The 18,596-nt window shown below is 57.7% G+C and overlaps 1 protein-coding gene across 4 annotated transcripts in view; it reads right to left on the minus strand.

The window, feature by feature from the left end:
- RARA (retinoic acid receptor alpha) overlaps window positions 1–18,596 on the minus strand; it is a 110,050-nt gene that overhangs the window by 6,469 nt on the left and 84,985 nt on the right. For 3 of the 4 annotated variants that reach the window (XM_090044466.1, XM_090044465.1, XM_090044467.1), the window contains 2 exons: window positions 3,540–3,688; window positions 1,572–1,713 (listed from right to left, as the gene is read on the minus strand). The exons of the other annotated variant lie outside the window; for it this stretch is intronic. In XM_090044466.1, coding sequence (XP_089900592.1) covers window positions 1,572–1,713; window positions 3,540–3,688 — 291 coding nt within the window. The remainder of the gene's footprint in view (window positions 1–1,571; window positions 1,714–3,539; window positions 3,689–18,596) is intronic. 4 annotated transcript variants of the gene reach the window in all.

Genomic DNA, 18,596 nt, shown 5'->3' on the forward strand with positions numbered 1-18,596 from the left:
CGCCCCGTTACATGAAACCAGCCCAAGCCGGCAGCCGGGTAAGAGAGGATCGCTTTACCGGGTGCACTAGGCTCTTCTCACAGCCTGGGAGGCCAAGAGGCCCCCTCGGCCTCCCCCATGGGGCGGTGGGAATGGTGACACAGCCCAGCACTGGGGGAGAAGGGGGCACTGGGACAACAATGGCTCCCCGCTAGGCAGAGGGGCCCCTGAGCCAAGTGACGTCCATTCATCCACCCCCACCCGCTCTGGGTTCCCCACGGGGCACCCTGCCTGGCCTGCGCCAGGCAAGACTCCACACACGCACACACACATGCATGCACACTTGCACACACAAGCACACTCATGCAGGTTCTGCCATCTCTGCCTGCCCCCTCTGCATGGCACACGCTGCTCCCTGACACGGGGCAGCTGGTCCTGGCAGCACTGTTGCCCCCAGCTCTGGGATGATGCCCGTTCCCTGCTAACAATGTCTCCTCACCGCTGTCCTCCCTCCAGCTAGCAGATGGGGCAGGGGCCCGGTGGGCAGGACTCCTGCATTCTCCTGCTTGGTGCCGTGAGGGGAGGAGGCTCCCTGCAGTTGGTGGGGGGCATACGGCAGGGAGCTGGGCCGAGACAGCTGCGCCCTAACCCTCTCCCTCCCTCTCCCCCTCTTTTTCTTACCCTCCCCCACCACCTGCCCGTCTGTTTCCAGCTCCCCCCACCCCCCAACTGGTCTCCATTCCCCTCCCTCCCTCCCCCTCATACCAGCCGGATCGATCCCCCCCAGTTTATTAATCTAACCCCCGGCGATGCCGCCGTGAGCAGGGAGGTTTTTACAGTCGGGCTCCATGACAACTGGCACGCAGACGCCAGGAGGCCTCTGTCAGCGTCATTTATCTCTGACATCATCAATCACGGGTTGCCAAGGCAACAGCCTGGATCTGGCTCAAAAGGGGTGGTCCCCGCTGCGTGGCCCAAATTGGAAAATCCCTGTGACTGGGTGTGGGGGAACGGAGGTGGAGGGATGTTACCTGCACCCAAGATGGCTCCCTGCCCGCTGCAGGGCTGGGCACCCAGACCCACCCCCCCTTCCTTCCCACAGGCACCCCCCACTCCTCACACCCTCCCCCCACCAAACTATGCTTCCTGTGACCCTACAGAGCCACCCCCACGGCCCACCCCTCAGAGGACAGGTACCAGACCCTATGTCTCCCCCTGACCCCAGCAGACATGCGGCAGGAAGGTGGGGATGGGATTTCACTTCTAATCCTGGGAGAGCAGCCTGGGACTTACCGAACGGCACTGACCACCGCACAACAAGCCCCCAGAAACGTACCTACAGCCCTACTAGGCTCAATGTGCGGAAGGGAGAACCTAGAGCTGGGTGCCCCCACAATGAGCACGGCCTGCTCCAGTCAGCCCTATCTCCCTGCCCCGTCCTCACAACCAGCAGCACTTTCTCCCTTGCAGAGAAAGGTCTTGGTCGGAGGTGGGATTGGGGCCAGGAGCCTGGAGTTTCCCCATGGAGCTTCACCCATCCTGCCCTGCCCCGGGGAAAAGGGTGGGGGGGAGGTTGGTGCCTAGGCACTTACACTCCTTGGACATGCCCACTTCGAAGCACTTCTGGAGGCGGCAGTACTGGCAGCGGTTGCGTGTGACCTTGTTGATGATACAGTTCTTGTCCCGGTGGCACGTGTACACCATGTTCTTCTGGATGCTCCGGCGGAAGAAGCCCTGTGGAAAGCACCCAGGCCGCAGGCGTAGTGAGCAAGGCAGCACTGCTCATCCAACCCACTTCCCCTGCCTTGCCACCAACACAACTGTGGAGCCTTGGACTGGAAGCTACCTCACCCTGAGCCTGGCTCTGGACTGCTCTCTTACCCACAGGGCATAGTACGGTGCCGTGAGAAGGCACAGCGTGGGATGAGTCTTGCTGCGTGATGCAAGGCAGCATCGTGTCAGGTGTGGATGAGGTCACACTGGTATGAAGTGTACCCCTTTATTCCCTACGCCAAAAGGAAATAAGCTATGCTAGCATCAGGCATCTCCATACTGGTCTAACTGGGACAAGCCGGTCATCACTTGTCCCATATAGGCAAGCCCTAAGACCCAGTATCCTAGATGCTCTGGTATAATTGTCATCCCCCTCCCCTTGATGCAATACAAGCAGTCTTATTCTGGGGTAAAGGGCAGCTTTATTTTAGCTTCACCCCCAGTTATGAGCCTTTCCTCTCACCCAGTCTCCATTAGAGCGGCCTGAAAACCAGACTCCCACTAGTACAGGGCAAACCAAGAGCTGCTGCCCCCACCCTCTGGGCTTGGTCAAACTCATTCCCATGCAGGGGTTAGGTGCCTCGAAAGTACAGAAACACTACATGCCTGTGGAGATTGGATGGACTGCTGGGAAACTGAATGCTTAGGAAAGCATTACAAGAGGTGCCCTTGGAACCCCAAAAGACCCCATGTCAGGTCAGGGCTACATGTGCCCTCTGCCTGGAAGGCTCTCTGAATGGAGCAGGAACATCTGCCTTCAGCACCTGGCACTTCCCAATGTCTAAATACTTTGCAAAGTACCCCCCAAGTATGGGTGAAGGGGCTCTCTCCACTGTACAGCATGCCTGAGTCAGGAGTCCAGAAGTCCCTGCATTCCTGACCTGGCTCTAGGAGGAGTGAGGTCTAGCGGGTTAGAGCAGGGAGCCAGGACTCCCGGGTTCATTTCCTGGTTCTGCTGCAGACATGCTGGCAGACCTTGGCAAATCCTTATGTTTCTCTGTGCCTCAACTTCCCTCCCCTGCCCCACAAGGGATAGATGCTAACTCTCCTCCATGAGGTCCTGAGACCTCGTGACTACACCCTGCCTGGCAAAGCACTCCGAACTCTGTAGGTTGCTGCAACAAGCAAGGCTCCACATCCTGCCCACAGTGTGGGCAGGAGCCACAGCAGCTGAGCAGGTACTGTGCCCACTTTGGGGTTGGCACAGCCCAGAGCAGAACACCCAGGGAGCAGGGCTGACCAGCCAGATGTAGGGCACCACGTGCCATGAGTGGCCTAACGTTGGGCTCCTGACCTTTATGCCTGGCAGGAAAGATGGGCACCACAGAGGAGGAGGCCTGGCTGGTACACAGAGAGAGGGGGGAAGCTCTTTGTGAATCAGGGTGAGATCATTACAGACACCGGTACGACCCCCCAAAAATCCACTTCCAACCCATTACAGGGGCTGTCCAGACCTAGACAAGTGCTTGCTGGCTCCTTGCGGGGTGGATTAGTAATAAGGACCCCAGTGTTCAGGTAAGGAAACAAGCAGAACCCTCCTGAAGTGTGGAAGCAGAACCCTGGTGTACCCACAGGTGACACACTGGGAGCTGCTGTCCCCTCCCAACCCATCCCAAGGAACCCGCTAGCAGCTGCCTCAAGGTTAAATGACTCCCCCAAAGCTGGACGGGGGGGACAGTGAGGAGGGGTTGTTGGTGTCAGAACCATAGCTAGAGCCCAGGACTTCAGGTGCTCTCATCTGACCTGGCTGCTGGGCAATCCTTCTGCTACATGGGCCCCACACTCACCTTGCAGCCTTCGCAGGCGCTCACCCCATAGTGGTAGCCCGAGGACTTGTCCTGGCACACGAAGCAGGGCTTGTAGACCCGAGGCAGCGGGGGCGGAGAGGGGGGGCTGGGGACGATCTCTTCAGAGCTGGTGCTCTGCGTCTCTATGGCTGGGGAGAGAGAACAGAAGGAGAGGGCTCAGGGCTTGCTCAGGGTCTGTCTGCTGCATTCCCCCGTGGGAGGAGGGACCACTCAGCATGGCACTGCCCAACACCAGGCAGCTCCTGGGAGCAGGGGTTTCCACAGGGCTCACCCTGGCCTTGGGGACAGATCTGAAGAACATGGAAGTGGGGGCACAGCAGCCTGGCACAGCCACCCACCGCCTCTGCTCCCAGCCCGTCGTGGACCTGTGCCCCACCCTGCCTCGTGAACTCCACATTGCCTCCTTCCATCATGCTGGAGATGCCCCCAGCTAAGCCCAGCCCCAGCAAAGTAGGGCCTCAGAGCTGGGGAAAATCACTGGTCCCCCAGCCTGAGATAGGTCTGGAGAAAGCCCCATCTGCCTTGCTGCCAACAAGAGAATGCCAAGCCTGCAAAGCACTCATGCTCCAGGTCTGTGCTGCTGCCACACAACCCCATGCCCACCCTGCTGGGCATCCCCCTCATAGCTCTGCTGAGACCAAGAACATGCACTCGTAATGACCTGCCCCCCCACCCCAATGCCTTGCACAGCTGTTGACGCTGGTGAGAAGCCAGCGTGCGATAGAGCGGGCCGTGTTGCATGTATCAGGGATGATGCAAGAGGCAGGCAGGGCACTGGGGCATGGGTCACAAAAGTCCTCCCAGTGCCTTCCGGCACCAAAGGAAGGAAGCATTGTTGGGGGAGGGAACTGCTTCTATCCAAAACTCCTGGCTGCACTGGGTGAATCCTGGCAGTCAGCAGTATTTCTGGAGGGGCAGCCTCAGCTGGCCACGCTCCCCCGATAAGCCCCAGTGCTAGGACACCAGTGCTGCTTCAGTGTAGAGCCAGCTGCAAGGCTGCCAGGTGCCTCTCTGCTGTACCACACAATGCTCTCTACAAGACCAGGAGCACTTTCCCCTGTGCTTCAGGCACCACCAGAGCAGATGAAGGGTATTTGGGGGGTAGTGTGGGGGGATCAGGTGGGTGTAAGCATGAAAGCAGTGTCCAGGCCACAGATAGCTCCCTGCACATAGGTAGGAGCATACCTGGCTGGCACTGCCCTGAGGATGCAGTCTACACCACAGCCTCTGGGAGGTTCAGTCCTTCTGCTCCTTTCTGAGCAGGACCCCCTGTGAACTGACCAGAGAAGGGAGCTATGAGCCTACAACACACACAGCATCACCCAGGGAAGCATCCCTGCCTGGTGGGCACCTCCCACCTGCCCATGAGGGCATGACTGCAGGAGAGTCACGCGGACCCTCGTGCAGCCCTAGGCAGCGGATATCAGAGCCCTGAGCTGCCAGACCCTTGATCTTGGGGTTCCCCATAGCCACCTCCCAAGGAAGCCAAGGCACAGGGGTTGAGGCATGGGCTGATCTGGAATCCAGCAGCACCCCTGGGTTGTGGCAGAATGGGCGGGAGGCACTTTGCGAGCCTGCAAGATGTGACTTGACATTTCCAGGCCACAGACATAAGATGTGGGATTCAGGCAGACACAGTGCATCCTGGGAGTGCCACACTGCACGTCTGAACAGTACTGCGGGGAGCCTTGCCCCATCCACCCCATCCTCTCCACACCTGGCATCACAGCCAGCACCCCAGTGCCATGCTCTCCCTACCATGCCCTGGGCCAGAGGGGCACTTCCTAAGCCTTTGCTCTGAAACCAAGCAGGGGAGAGGAGAGGCTGCCCTCAGGTCACTCATAGGAGGGTCTCACAGGAGGGGCATAGCTATGGGGTGGCCCCTTCCAGGGCCTGACAAGGCACTGCCACAGGCACAAGTGCCAGGCTCGACAAATCCTCAAGGCAGGGTGTGTGCACAAGTGCTGGGGCATGTGTGTCAGTGTGCACATGCAGCAGGGCATACAAAGCCAGCTTGAACAAGGATTTTAAAAACAAAACAAGCCTTCACAAGCGAAACACCATCCTGCCCCCAAGGAAAGTGATGCAGCACCCAAGACAGCATCACCACCTGAGACCAGTTCCCACTGTGGGGACACATGTGCCCCAACAGTCACCTGGCATCAGTAAGGTGTGAGAGAATGACACAGCCTCTTGGGCACCCACCGTGAGTATACACACCTCCCAGGAAAGAGCATGTACTCACATATGCAAGGAGCTGTGTCTATAAATGGTGTGCACACATGCACACAAACTGTCCGTACCCACTACAGTGGTTCCTGCATGTCTGTGTGCACATACACACAGACTGCATACAGGCACAGTACACACACAAGCACACACATACACCCAAAAATAATATACTACAAAAATCACAAACCCATACAAATACAGGGACTGTCCACAAGCACATACACAAATTCAGGGACTGAATTCATTCTCCTATGTGCCCCTAGGAATGCAGTCAACAAATACCTGCTTGGCCCTATCGCAGCTCCCCTCATCTCCCAGGAAGGACACCAGAGTGTGCCCTGGGTTAAAGAGACACAGATACACATATAAGAGTGTCCTAAACACTCTCCCATGCCCAAAGCTCTTGGAGGGTAGCTTCTGCCTGGGCCAGACAAGTTGGTGCTGGGGTCTCCCTGCTGCTACCCACTCTGTGCAGAGGCAGGGACCCCCTTGGACAGCACTGAGGTCTCCCTCCCCCTCTCTGGTAGCCAGGTGGCACCAGGTCTAGGAGCAAGGCCTGCTCTCAACAGACTCATCCCCACCCCTGACATTGACAGAAGAACCCTTTCCTGTCTGCCAGGACAGCTGTGCACAGCTGGCTGTACACAGCAGCGTTCTCACGAAGCACAGTTCAGACCCTCTCTAGACCACAGGCGACACACTGCCGACAGAGGCCTCCCACCAACTGGGATTACAGGAATCCTCAAGAGGCCCCAGGCCCATCATGCCAGGTGCTGTGCATGTGTGTATGTGCACATATATGTATACATAGTAACAGGCCTCTGATCTCACCCCAGCCTTTGTGTGCTTGCAGCTGGGATGACACGCTACGGAAGATGCCAAGGTGGGCTCCCAGGTGCAGTGAGGGCCTTCCATACTGACTGTGAATCACAAGGCACCTCAGTGGAGATCAGTACCCTCTGCTGCAGCAGTCAGAGCATCCAAACCCAGCACTACTGCTCTGCCCAGTCCTGTCCCCAGGGACATCTCAAAATGTCCAGCCAGGAAGGGAAAGGGGTAGTTTCATGATCGTGGAGATCTCCAGACCTACCAGATGCAAAAGCCACAACACCAATGGCAGTATGAAGCATGACCGGCTCTTATCACTGCAGATGCCGCAGGGGCTGACCTGTCCCAAACAAATGCTTTGACTTGGCTCAGGCAGTGTGTCTTGGTGGAAAGCATCTTTCGGAAAGCTCCCTCCCTCTTCCAGCTAGGATGGCTTGTGGCCTAGAGGTAGGGCTCTGAAGCTTGTGAGTGGGACTCCCAGAAGTAGGTCTCTGCCCATAGCTGTAGCTCAGCTGTTCTGCTGACAATGCTGGGGGAGTGTGTGTGCAATGGGTGGCACTAGACAGAACCCATGGGCTGGCTTTGGTTAGGAAAGGCAAAGCCACCTGGAACCAGAGCAGGCTGCACACCCCAGCGTCCCCACAACTGCATGGGCACGATACACTCCAGCTCACGTGACCTCCCTGTCTCCCTGCTTGAACAGGTCCTGCTCTCTTGCTTTGCAGAGGCCAAGCCTGAAGCTTGATTCTTGTCTGCCTCCAGGAGAACACAGAAGGCTCTAGGGGAAAACCTGGGACTGGTGCCATGTGCAAATAACACCCCCCCCACTGGCTTCTCCCCCCACACACAACACATACACTCCCCAGGGGAGGGTGCATTCCCCGCACAGCTCCAATGATTTCAGAAAGATGGAGCTGGGGCATTCAATTCCTGTGTCCTTCCCCCAGCCACTCCCTCAAAGCATGGGGGGCTTCTCCAGCCATGGCTTATGCATCCCTTCCTGCCATATGCATCCCTTCCTGCCATGGGGGAGAGCGCCCAACCCCCACTGCAGCAGGGGCACTGGCGCAGCTGCCCCCCTCCTCAGCCTCATGACAGCTGGAGTCGCTCAGCACTGCCTCCCATTGCTGGGTCTGCTCCCCCGGCTGGGCTCTCAGATGAGCTCATCCAGTCCCAGGAGAAGAGAGGCCTTTCCTAGCAAATGAGCAGGAGAGAGGAGACACAGAGACACACACCTGGCCACCAGGCGCAGAGCAAAGCCACTTGCCACAGCCTGTTTCTTCTACCCCTTCTCCTTGCTATCCCTAGTCCTCTCCCCATGCTGCTCTGCTTGTGGGATTTAGGGCTAGGAGCTCAGCTCAGGTGAGACCTCAGCCACCCTTCTGAGGAGGGCAGGACAACCCTGAGCTCCCCCAGTCACATAAGGCACCAACCCACCCCATCCAGGACAGAGGGAATCTCACGGGGCAAAGGGGTGGGGCGATCTGGCCCTTCCACCATGCAGCTGAGCCAAGAGTCCTGTGGCAGAGAAGAGAGTAGCCACCAGCACAGCCTGAACAGTGGAGCAAGGGAGAATGGTTCAGGAACCACGGGAAGACAAAGGAAATCAAGGTTCAAGTCCAGGCTCTACCAAAGGCCCCTGAGACCTGGGCTGAGTCTCTGGATCTCTCTGCTCCACACCAGTAACATGAGGAGAACAAGCCTCATTTCCCACCCGGACTGCGACCCAAGCAGGCACAGACTATTCCTGGCTCTGAGCCTATGGCATGCATACTGCTCCCCATCTTCCCTGATGCTCAATCCCACTCCTAACATGCAAGTTTAAACTCTACCAGGAGCTTGATCTTTCCCAAAGTCAAAAGAAATACCATTGGAAACATCAGCACTCACCTCTGCTGGCTCTCTCAGCGCTCTAGGAAGAACAGCAGATCCAGGGCCACCCAGCTGCTTCTGTGCCCCTAGAAACAGCCCAAGGTCCCTGCTCTTGCCAGCTAGGTGTGAGACATAGCCTAGGACATGCAGCTGGGCAGGTGTGAACCTAAATCCCAACTCCAGCCTTCACTGCAGGAACCAGCCAGAGCTTTGAGGCTGATGAGGGACTTTCCTAGCTAGCAGGCACTGGGGGTAAGGTGGGGTAGACAATATGCTTTGCCCCTCGCAGCTCCTGAGCCCTGATTGCATTCAGGGCAGGAAGGGGTTAAAGAGCTGCCTGCAACTCCTCAGGATGTTTGGCGATGTTTTTCTTAACTTAGAGCCAAGTAAACCAGTCAAACAGGATATTAAAGGCCTGGCCCTAGCTAATGCGCCAGCGATTCCCCCCCCCGCCACACACACCTCTTCCAGAGGAGAAGAATGCCCCCATGGCCCAAAACCAGCCCCAGCTCCCAAAGACAGGTCTAACCATGGTCCCTGCATAGGGCAGTGGCCTGCCTGGGAAGAGAGGTTCCCTCTCCCCCAACATGTACATACTGGGAGATGAGACACTAATGGGGATCCAGGAGTCAAAGTTGGGGGGAGCAGTATCTTGGCACAGGAAGAGGCCTAATAGCAGGGGAATGCATCCTAGGCACTTTTCTGCTACTCAGAGACCAGCCAGTCCCTGCTGGGGAAAAGCCTCGTGACAGAGCCTTGTGACAGTCAAGTGTAGGGTTGGGGAATGTCTCCCAGCCCAGCAGTGCCGTGCCATGCTGGGCTCAGGATACCTGCGTTCTGTTCCCTGCGAGGGGCAACTGAGAGGGGAAGCAGGGCCTGGCAGGGAATAGCAGCGCATTAGGAAACCTGGGCTTTCTCGCCTGCATCAGGAGGGGAGTAGGGATTAGTGGTTTGATCAGGAAAATGCCTGGGACCCTCTCAGCCTTGTGGAAAGTACACAGCCCAGACGCAGAGCTTAAACAAGACAGGGAAGGATCAATTTCCTTCCAGAGGCACCCAGCACATTTCAGGTGCCCACAGGGCTCTCTGCAGCCCCACCCTGACAAAGCCACAAGCACATGAAGGCGGTTGTGAGCTGGAGGCTCCCCAGAGAGCAAGAGCATGGCTCTTGTGGGGCAGCGTCCGCCCCCTACCTTTGCAGCTGAGCCATCAACAGCAGTAGGGCAGGGTGCCAGACACAGCAATGGCTGCTGCAGGTGGGCACCAGGCATGCAAGGGTTAACTGAGAGCAGCTCCGGGTGCTGGGCTCCCTGGGGGCCCCCAGATCTATGAAGGTCACAGTTGCTGCAGAAGACAACTTGGGGGGGAGACGTAGATGCAGGAGGGCAGAAAGGAGCTGCTAATGAACAAAGATGGAGCTGTGCCCTGCGAAGTGGAAGAGGCTGGGGAAGAAGGGATCTGGGACTGCTCTTAGGGACCCCTGCATACACAGGTCTGTGCCCCATGTGATCTTCAAGAGGGATCCTCCATCTCTACAAACACCAGCCTCAGGCACATGCCCTGCAGCTGGAAACAGAGTCATGCTGGGTCTAGGGGTACACTCCAAGCACCCCCAGCTCACACAACCTTCCTGCCCCTCACTCCCAACCCAGCCTCTGAGACTTTCGGGTGAAGACAAAAGGGGAAGCCACCAGCCTGGAACAATGGGAGATCTGTTTCCCCATCAAAGGCAGGCCTGTCCCTGCTGCCGCACTCCCGCTGCTCCCCATCACAGCAAGGGAGGCTGCATTAATTGCTCTCTAGCGTGGCCCTCGTGAGGTCAGGGATGGCGTGGGGAGGCCGGGTGGCAGTCTGGGCGGTCGCAGCAGGCAGACAGAAGCCGTATTCTTTGAATGAGCCCGGCACAGCCGACGGGATGAAGCAGGCAGGGGCCAGGGGCAAGCGATGCCATATGGAGCCAGACTGGAACAAACAAGAGGGATTCCCGTCCCTGGCACCACGCGGCTGGGGACCACAGAGGACAGAGGCGCTGACCCCGAGCCCTTCGGAGTTGGCGGGATGAGCTGGCTCAGAGCCCAAGACGCTGGGCCCCAGCAGCTCCCGCTGAGACTAACTGCCAGAGATCACATTGTTCAATGCAAGATGCCTGCCGCTGCACCCAGCATGGTGCCAGGGCTCTGCCTCTTGTCCACAGACGCTGTGAGGAAACACTGCGCAGCCCAACCTGGGCTGAAACAACTCACCTCCAGTCTGGGGCTAGCAGGCAGTACTGTGACACAGGAGGTTCAGCTGCCTCTGGGTATGTCCGGCCCTCACCAGCCCAGCTTCTCCTCTGGAAGGGAGGAGCCAGTGCCACCATAGGACCAGGTGTCAGGACACCTGGGTTCTACTCCTGGATCTGCCATGGAGCTGCTACATCCCCAGGCTTGGCTTCTCCCACACCTGGTCCCTCACACCTAGTCCCCCCAGGATTGCCCCAGCCTACTACAGCTGCTGTGAGGAACAAGAGCTCACCACATGGGGCACGTGCCAAGCTCTCTGTGAGCAACCCTGTATTCTGGCACTGCTCTGACCCTCTTGCAGGGGCCACAAACAGGTACCAGGGCAAAGGCTCCCAGTTTGAGCAGGGGCTGGGCAGCAGCGAAGTTAGCTTACTGAAAGCTCTGAGGGTGGTACAGGACATAACTGGGGAGTGAAGGAGCACATGGGCAGCCTGACCCCAACATCCAGGGAGCAGCCCAGCACACAGGCAGCCCAGCATGCTACTGGGGGAGGGGGATGGGGAACAGAGAAAAGGCTATTGGCAAGTAAGAGCAGAGCCGGTGGGAAGGGTGGCCATGGGGCACTGTTAGCTGGGACAGCTGCCTGACATCACCTGCATGGGAAAAGTAGCCCCTGCCCAAGGCCTACCCTGTTGTGAGCAGTGCCCTGTCCAGGGAATGCCCTGGCGAGCTCTGGTCCAGCGCTCCTGGGCTCTGTCCTGCCCCTGCAGGCAGGGTCTACTGGTTACAGGAAGAGACCAGGGCCAGGACTCCTGGGTTCTACTCTTGTTGCAGGAAGAAAGATGTGGGGTTAGGAACTTGGGACTCCTGGATCCCAACGCCAAATATACCACAGACTTCGTGCCTCAGTTTCCCTATCTAGATGGCACAGATATCACCAGTCAGCCTGCTCAAAGTACCACGGCGCTACCCATGCCTGGACACAGCTTAATGGCCAGGCACTGCCATGGGGCAGAGGGGGACAAGGGGAGAGCTGGAAATGGCAGTGAGCTGTGGGAGGTGGTATTATGGGGGGAGATGGGGGTGCTGCAGCTAGTGGGAGAGGGGCAGAGGGGATGACGGGTGGGGCGTCCAATTCGGGTGAGGTCACAGGGACACTAATTGGACAAACAAGCAAGGTATCCCCAACGTGACAAGGCAGAGGCTGCTGAAAGGCAGACACATGGGGTGGGGATGAAGGGAACAACACATGAAAGGGCACTCAACAAAAGGCGCAGGCTGCGCTGCATAAAGGGCCCATTGTTGGGTTAACTTCTGCCAAGACAGTGTGCTCCGACAACAGACAATCCCAGGCGGGCAGTTGAGGGGGTGGGATTAATCTCACCCAGCTATTCTTCCCGTACCTGACTTCAGGGGACTCCAAAAGCACATGGGCATATACAGGATGGGTACGTGTGGTTGACAGGAAAGGGAGGATGCACTGTTCTCACTTATGCACACAAGTGCACGAACACTGTATGTGCGTGGGTGTGGGTAGGGGAGGGAGTATATTCGTGCATGTGCCTGAACAGAGGCATGCATTTCTTCTCTCACACACACGTCCTCTTCTCTCAAAGGAGCCCCCAGCTTTGTTCAGCTACACTCAGCCACTCTCTGGGGCCTGATGCATTCCCTGGAACTAGTCCTTTCCCAGTCACCTCAAGGTAGGCAAGGCCCAGCAAGAGCCACCTGTGACCCCAACGCACAGTGACAGGCACTAGGGACAGAAAGCCAGGGGCTGCTTGGAGAACAGCCTCCGGGGATTCCCAGGTAGGAGTCCAAGTCAGGCCCCCCCTGCCAGGAGGGCTGTGACTGAAGGGAGAGGCCAGGCAGGGTGGGTGGGCAGGGGCATGGGCTGACAGGTGAGGCAGCAGGATGCAAGCCTGGCACAGCCGTGAGGAAGACACCAGGCAGGCTGCCAGCTCCCGACAGGCCCTTTGTTCCCCAGCCAGAGCCAGGGCTGCCAGGCTCCCAGAGCACTGGGCTGTCGGCGCTGCCTTGTTCCAGTGCACAGTCCCAGCCCTGGCAGCCAAGGCAAACACAATGCTGGCCCTGCCCTGCTGGGAACAACACCTCTACCTGTGCCGCACCCGAGAGGCTCCCAGGGAGATCTGCACCTTCACACAGAGGGGCTTGCCCCCTGGCAAGGGGCTCCAGGCCACGGAAGGGACCACAGCCTCTCTCTCCCAGCAGGGCTACTTCTAGGAAGGAGCTGGCTGGGAGGTGGTAGTTCCCAACTCCCTTAACCCCTCTGGCATAGGTGGCAGAAAGCTGGGGCTAACAGGGCTTAGCCCCACCAAACTGGGCCAGCAACAGCAGCTCCAGCACCACCGCTGCTGCAGCACCATGCCCAGCACCAGCACACGCTGGCCTGCAACAGCCCTGCGGGAGGGCGGGAAGGGGGCAGGCAGGCGCGCGACACACCATTCAGCCCCCCACAAATAATATTTTCTAGTGCCACCTATGCCATCCAGGACAGTTCAGGATCACACCATTTAGGCTGCTCCCTGCTACTATTTTCCAGCACAGGGTTTTGGGACGGGAGCACCCCTGTTCACACACCCTGGCCCCTGCACCATGCTCCCTCCCCAAGCCTCAGCTCAGGGGGGAAAGGGCACAAGCAGTGGGTACATGAGGATACACATGCCTAAGCAGCTCCCAGTCCCCCTAGACATTTCCCCAACACACACTTCTGGAACTGAATCATAAGCACTCTGTCCTTTGACAGCCCCCATACACGGCCACCATCCTGGGACTGTTATCCCCATGGTGGGGGAAACTGAGGCACAGAACAAGGAAGCCACTGAGCTGAGGTCCCAGCAAGCCAAGGAGTCAGGAAAGGAACCCAGGAGGCCTGGCTCCCAGGCCACTCCCTGCAATAACCTTTAAATCACATTCCCCTTCCCCAAGCAGGAACAGAACCCAGGAGTCCCGACCCCACCACCACTCTACCCAGAGCACAATGCTGTCCCTGTTCACTCCCAGGCCCAGGGGTCCCAGGCCTGGCGTGAATCAGGAGCGACTGTGCTGAGGACTATAGGCAGTTGGGGCACGGGAGAGACACTTACGGGGTGGGCACTGTGCCGGCTCTTTCCCCTGGACCCTGCCCTGTCCAAAGCGCACCCTGCTAAAGGGTTCCCCCACTCAGTGCTGGCCACAGTTGGCACCCAACCCAACAAGCAGGGAGCATGGATGTCTGGGATCCTGAAAACACAGCTCCAAGTCCTGCAGGGCCCTGGCACTGAGACACGAGATGGCCACTCTGTATGACATGTAGCTAATTGAACCCAGCTCTGGGGCATGTGGTACATATGCTGAGAGCCAGAATAGCCAACCTCACTTCAAACACCTCGTGACAAACCCAGGCACCCTTCCTCATTCACCCCTGCCCATCCAGGCTACCAAGCCAATAATTTGAGCACAAGACCAACCTGGTGACTTACGGTGGGAGCAGTGGAAAGAGGAGTGGGGGGAATGTTGGGGGCAAGGGTAGGAGCTGGGCTTGAACTGGTACCAGCAGCTGCAGGGACATCCAGGCACCTCTGCCCCCAGTGTCAGGGCCTCTTGCAATGGCATGCTGGTCATGACGCTAGGTGCCAGTGGTCTGTGGCAGGGGCCAGAGGAACAGCCTCATCTACATTACACAACACGACTCCTGCCCTGGGAATCTGCCACAAGAATATCAAGCACTTGGTTACATACCAGGTACCCCCAGAGCCCCTGTGCCCCTGCCAAAGAGCCACAGTCAGCACTGGAGTCATTGGAAGGGGGCAACCAGGCTCCCCTGTCTCCTGGCCTCATTTTGACCCAGGCAGCCCCCCTGGGGTAGAAGTTAAGGCAAACTGCCCCACAGCTCCCACCCCAGCCCCACAGTGCCTGCTGCCCCTCCTCAGATCTACACCTTGCCCCCAGGCTCTCCCCAGACATGACCCAGAACATGCCACAAGGGCAAAGATGTTGCACTGTGCCCAGAGCTCGGATGGGTTCCCAACTGTGTCCAGTGCTTTGATGGAAAACAGGACCTTAAGAGCCAGCAGGGAACATTTAAGCCCAGATGGGGGCTTGGGAAAGACCTGAGCCCGGGGAATAACCTCTATTGCAGAAAGATAGAAGAACATACCCCAAGGGCAGGTAACCCAATACCACCTGCCACAGGAGATCCTCCCTTCACCATTCCCCAGTGCCACCCGGGAGCAGAGAAGGGCTGATGGTGGAAGCAATGGGTCCCTGCTCTGATCAACAATGGAGGGTTCAAGTGCCAGTTCCCCTTGACTGCCTTATGGGCTGCTACATGTCCTGGTCTGTCCCATAGGGGCCTGGGACTCACACGGCATTGGAGCAGCACCCAGCTCTGTGTACCAGAGGAAGGTAAGTCTCCAAGTGACAGAACCAGAACTGCGAAAGAAAGCAGCAGGACTCCAGCCTGGGTGCCCAGGGACTGCTGCAGGACAGGAGAGCAGGGGGCTGCCTAGCCTCTGCTCGAGTACCAGCCAACACCTTACTGCATTGGAGGATGTTGCTAGAAACCCTAGGCCTACTAAACATGAGCCACTGGAGCATTTCAGAACCTCCACTGTGAACCTGCACTGTCCGAAATCCCCAGAGTAGGCCTGAGCAGGCCTGTCACAAGTGCCTGAACTTGTGCCTAACAAGTGCCTAACTCTGCAGCATCCAGCTTGTTTGCATCTTGGAATAGGTCCCCTCACTGGCTAGCTCCAGTCCTCCTCTAGCAGGTGCCTGCAGGGCCTTTCAGTGCCTGCTCCTGCCCAGCTTCAAGTACCCCAGGGAAGAGGGGTCTGCCCCAGGATAAGTGCCAAGGCAATGGTAGGAACAGAACCAAAGAGTCCGACGCTCACAGACCTGGAGCCGTGTGACTTGCTCTTTCATTGTGACTGGCTCCTGGATATGGGTCTGATCTAGAGGGACACACTTCTCACCTAGCAAATGACAATGCCACAAAAGGAGAGGGGCAGGGCCTGGCCTGCAGGCTGCCTTTCAACAGCTCTGGAGTCTCTCTTACCCATGCACCTTTGTTTGCAGGCACTGAGTCAGCCCTGATTCCTCCTGACAGCCCTGGCACCCAATTCCCTTAGCAGCACCAACCAAGGAGCAGGCCCAAGTGGAACAGGGAATGGAGGGGGGTGGATTTTGGCACTGGTGTAGATCAGGGCTCACATTTGTGCTGCATGTTTGTCTCAGGGAAGGGGTGTTTCCTGTTTGCTCAGTTCCTGTCCAAGGTCTCAGATGGGCCACAACCTCCTCCCTGCAACACCTCTGCTCTCACTTTGACACAGGAAAAGCCACAGGCTGCAAAACTGCTTCAAAGGGGCAACTCCCTGCACCTCAAGGTACAGTCAGACATATGGTGCCCTCTGCGGTCCTGACCATGGCAAGGGAAATGGGCTTGGGAATAAGCCAGCCCTTTTATTTCAAGGGCTCTGGAAGACTTGCTTGAGGGAACCTGGGTTCAAAATGATGGGTCAGCACAGCTCGCCTCCTAATCAGTTCTTTTTTTGTATGACAGAAGGTGTCTGTATCTTTATTTTTGTGTGCTTTGGCATTTTTGTTGATTCAGGAGATCTTGGCTGCCAGAGACAGTACCAGGGATCACTACATGGAAGTGGCTCTCGTTGATCTGCTCCCAACCAGTTGATGCATATGAAAGGCATGGCATGGGGGCAATGCCCATGAGATGCTTCCCACACACCCCCAACCACTGGTGACCAAACAAATGGATGCCTCCCAAACCCTATCCCCAAAGGCAGGTCCTCTCATTGCTAGCTGTGGCAGCCCTGCTGCCCCCCACACCGCCATGTCCTTCACGCAGCAGGGAGCCCAGCTGGATGGATTCTGCAGCTGAGGGGCTCCATGGGGGCCACCAGTCTGGTGTAGAAAGCTTTGAGGGTGTTGCAAGGATGAGAGACCAGCCATTGCCATGAGGCCATGCAGGAGATTAGGAGGATGGAGCTGGTAGGGGGAGCCAGTACCCCAGAGACATGTGCACCTTGAGGGATGCCTGGGTTCCACTCCCAGCTCTCCAGGCCTCAGCCTGCTAGGAAATAAGGCTCACAACCACTGGGCACACCCAGGCCTAACTGAGAAGCCAGAACAGCAGGCCCTGTGGGTACCAGTTTGTGGGGGGAGGGGGCTGGTGGGGAAAAGAGTGGGAGATCCCAGGCTCTACAGTAGTGCCACCCTCAGAGTGAACTCCTCTGCTCTGGCATCCAATACCCAACCCCAGTGGTAACAGCTGGTGCCAGCCAGTCCCCATGGGGACTGCCAGTCACAGCTGGACTTCAAGTCACCTTCTGGAGAAAGGAGTCATGTTACAGCCCTGCCAGCTGCCCCCGTAACCAAGAGGCAAGGAGACATGCATCCCATCACCCCTAGTGCATCCCTGCCACCCACTAGCTAGTTTGAGAGCTTTGGGGGGCAGAAACCATAACTCCCATACAGCACTGAGCACACAGGATGGATACCCCAAGAACTGGAGTTCTTGGCCAAACACTAGTGCCAGGCAGTGGCGAGGTCTTTCCAGGACAGGCCAGCTTTGCATCTGGCCTCGTTTTCCACCTCGTTTGTGGTGGCGCAGGCTGGAGAGGGTGGCGGGAGGGGGGGGATGAAGGAGGACAACCACATTTTTAACAAGTGACATGCAGAAGCAGAACGTGCTCTTTAATGCTCCCGCGGGCGGGCAGGCGCAGAATAAATCACTGCTTCCACTTGAGGCAGCGGATCCATTAATGTGACTGAGCGAGCGGCGTCTATAATTTATCGCCTCTTTTATATAATTTAAGAACTTCCTTGTGGAGAGCAGCACTCGCCAAATGCAGATTTGACAGGATCCTGATGTGCCGAGTGGCGCTGCTGCCGATGGGCTCCCCGGCCCATGCTGACCACATGGGTGCTGAGGGACCCTGACACCCAGCTGGGGCAGGGGCACTAATCAATTTGGGAAGCCCTCATACCCTAACAGCCCCCAAGGTAGGGGGCAGATGGAAGGGTCATTGCTGCTGCCTCCCATCCCTGCCGATGCCTCAGACACACCTAGCACTGGTGGTAAGACCCAGAAGTATAGGGCCAGATGCATTCCACTATCCTGGTCACAGCAGCCTGAAGCCCCTTTGTCTGGACTGCATGCCACCACACCAAGGCCCATCCTACACATCTCAGTACCAGGCTGGCCCTCTCTGCGCTGGTCAAGACTTGGGGGCGGTCATTTAAGGGAGGCAGTGAACTCCAAGAGCCCAGGGGTGCCCGAGAAGGAGAAGCAGGACTTAGCCCCAGGATTCCTGGAGGGCCATGCAGAGCAAACATCGCTTCCCTGTCATGGGGCCAAAGGTAGGGAGGCCTAGAGGGCTGGTCCTTGTTCACAGACAAGATTGGGCCTTTGTCTGCATGGGGCACGCTCTCAGACTGGGCCCAGCCTGGTTACAAGTTCACCAAACATGGACCCAGAGAAGATTTCAGTGGCACAGATCCAGGTCCTTGGGCCAGCAGGGGAAAAGCCTGGGCAGAGCCCAGCTAACTGAAGCCCACATGATGTTAGCTCCCAGCTACCTACACAGACCTATGGTGGCTGGCAAGGAGTCAGAGTCACTTGGCAGTCGAGGGTGCAAGAGGTAGGAGGTGAAGTGCCCAGGGCTGGTTGTCAGCCAGCCAGTTCCTAGCCTAGCTCATGCAAAGTGCCCAACGCTAGCAGCTTGCTGGGGCCACGCTTCCCTGGAGTGCTAAGGCCTCACCGACAGCCACAGCCATGCTGGGTGCATGTTGTCTGGTAAAAATGCCTCAAGACTGCACAACACTGACACCCTCCCCCCTGTTGGCCTGCAGAGCCTTTGCA

This window comes from Crocodylus siamensis, chromosome 4 (genome assembly GCF_052110815.1).
Source record: "Crocodylus siamensis isolate JL-2025a chromosome 4, ASM5211081v1, whole genome shotgun sequence".
NCBI lineage: Eukaryota > Metazoa > Chordata > Crocodylia > Crocodylidae > Crocodylus > Crocodylus siamensis.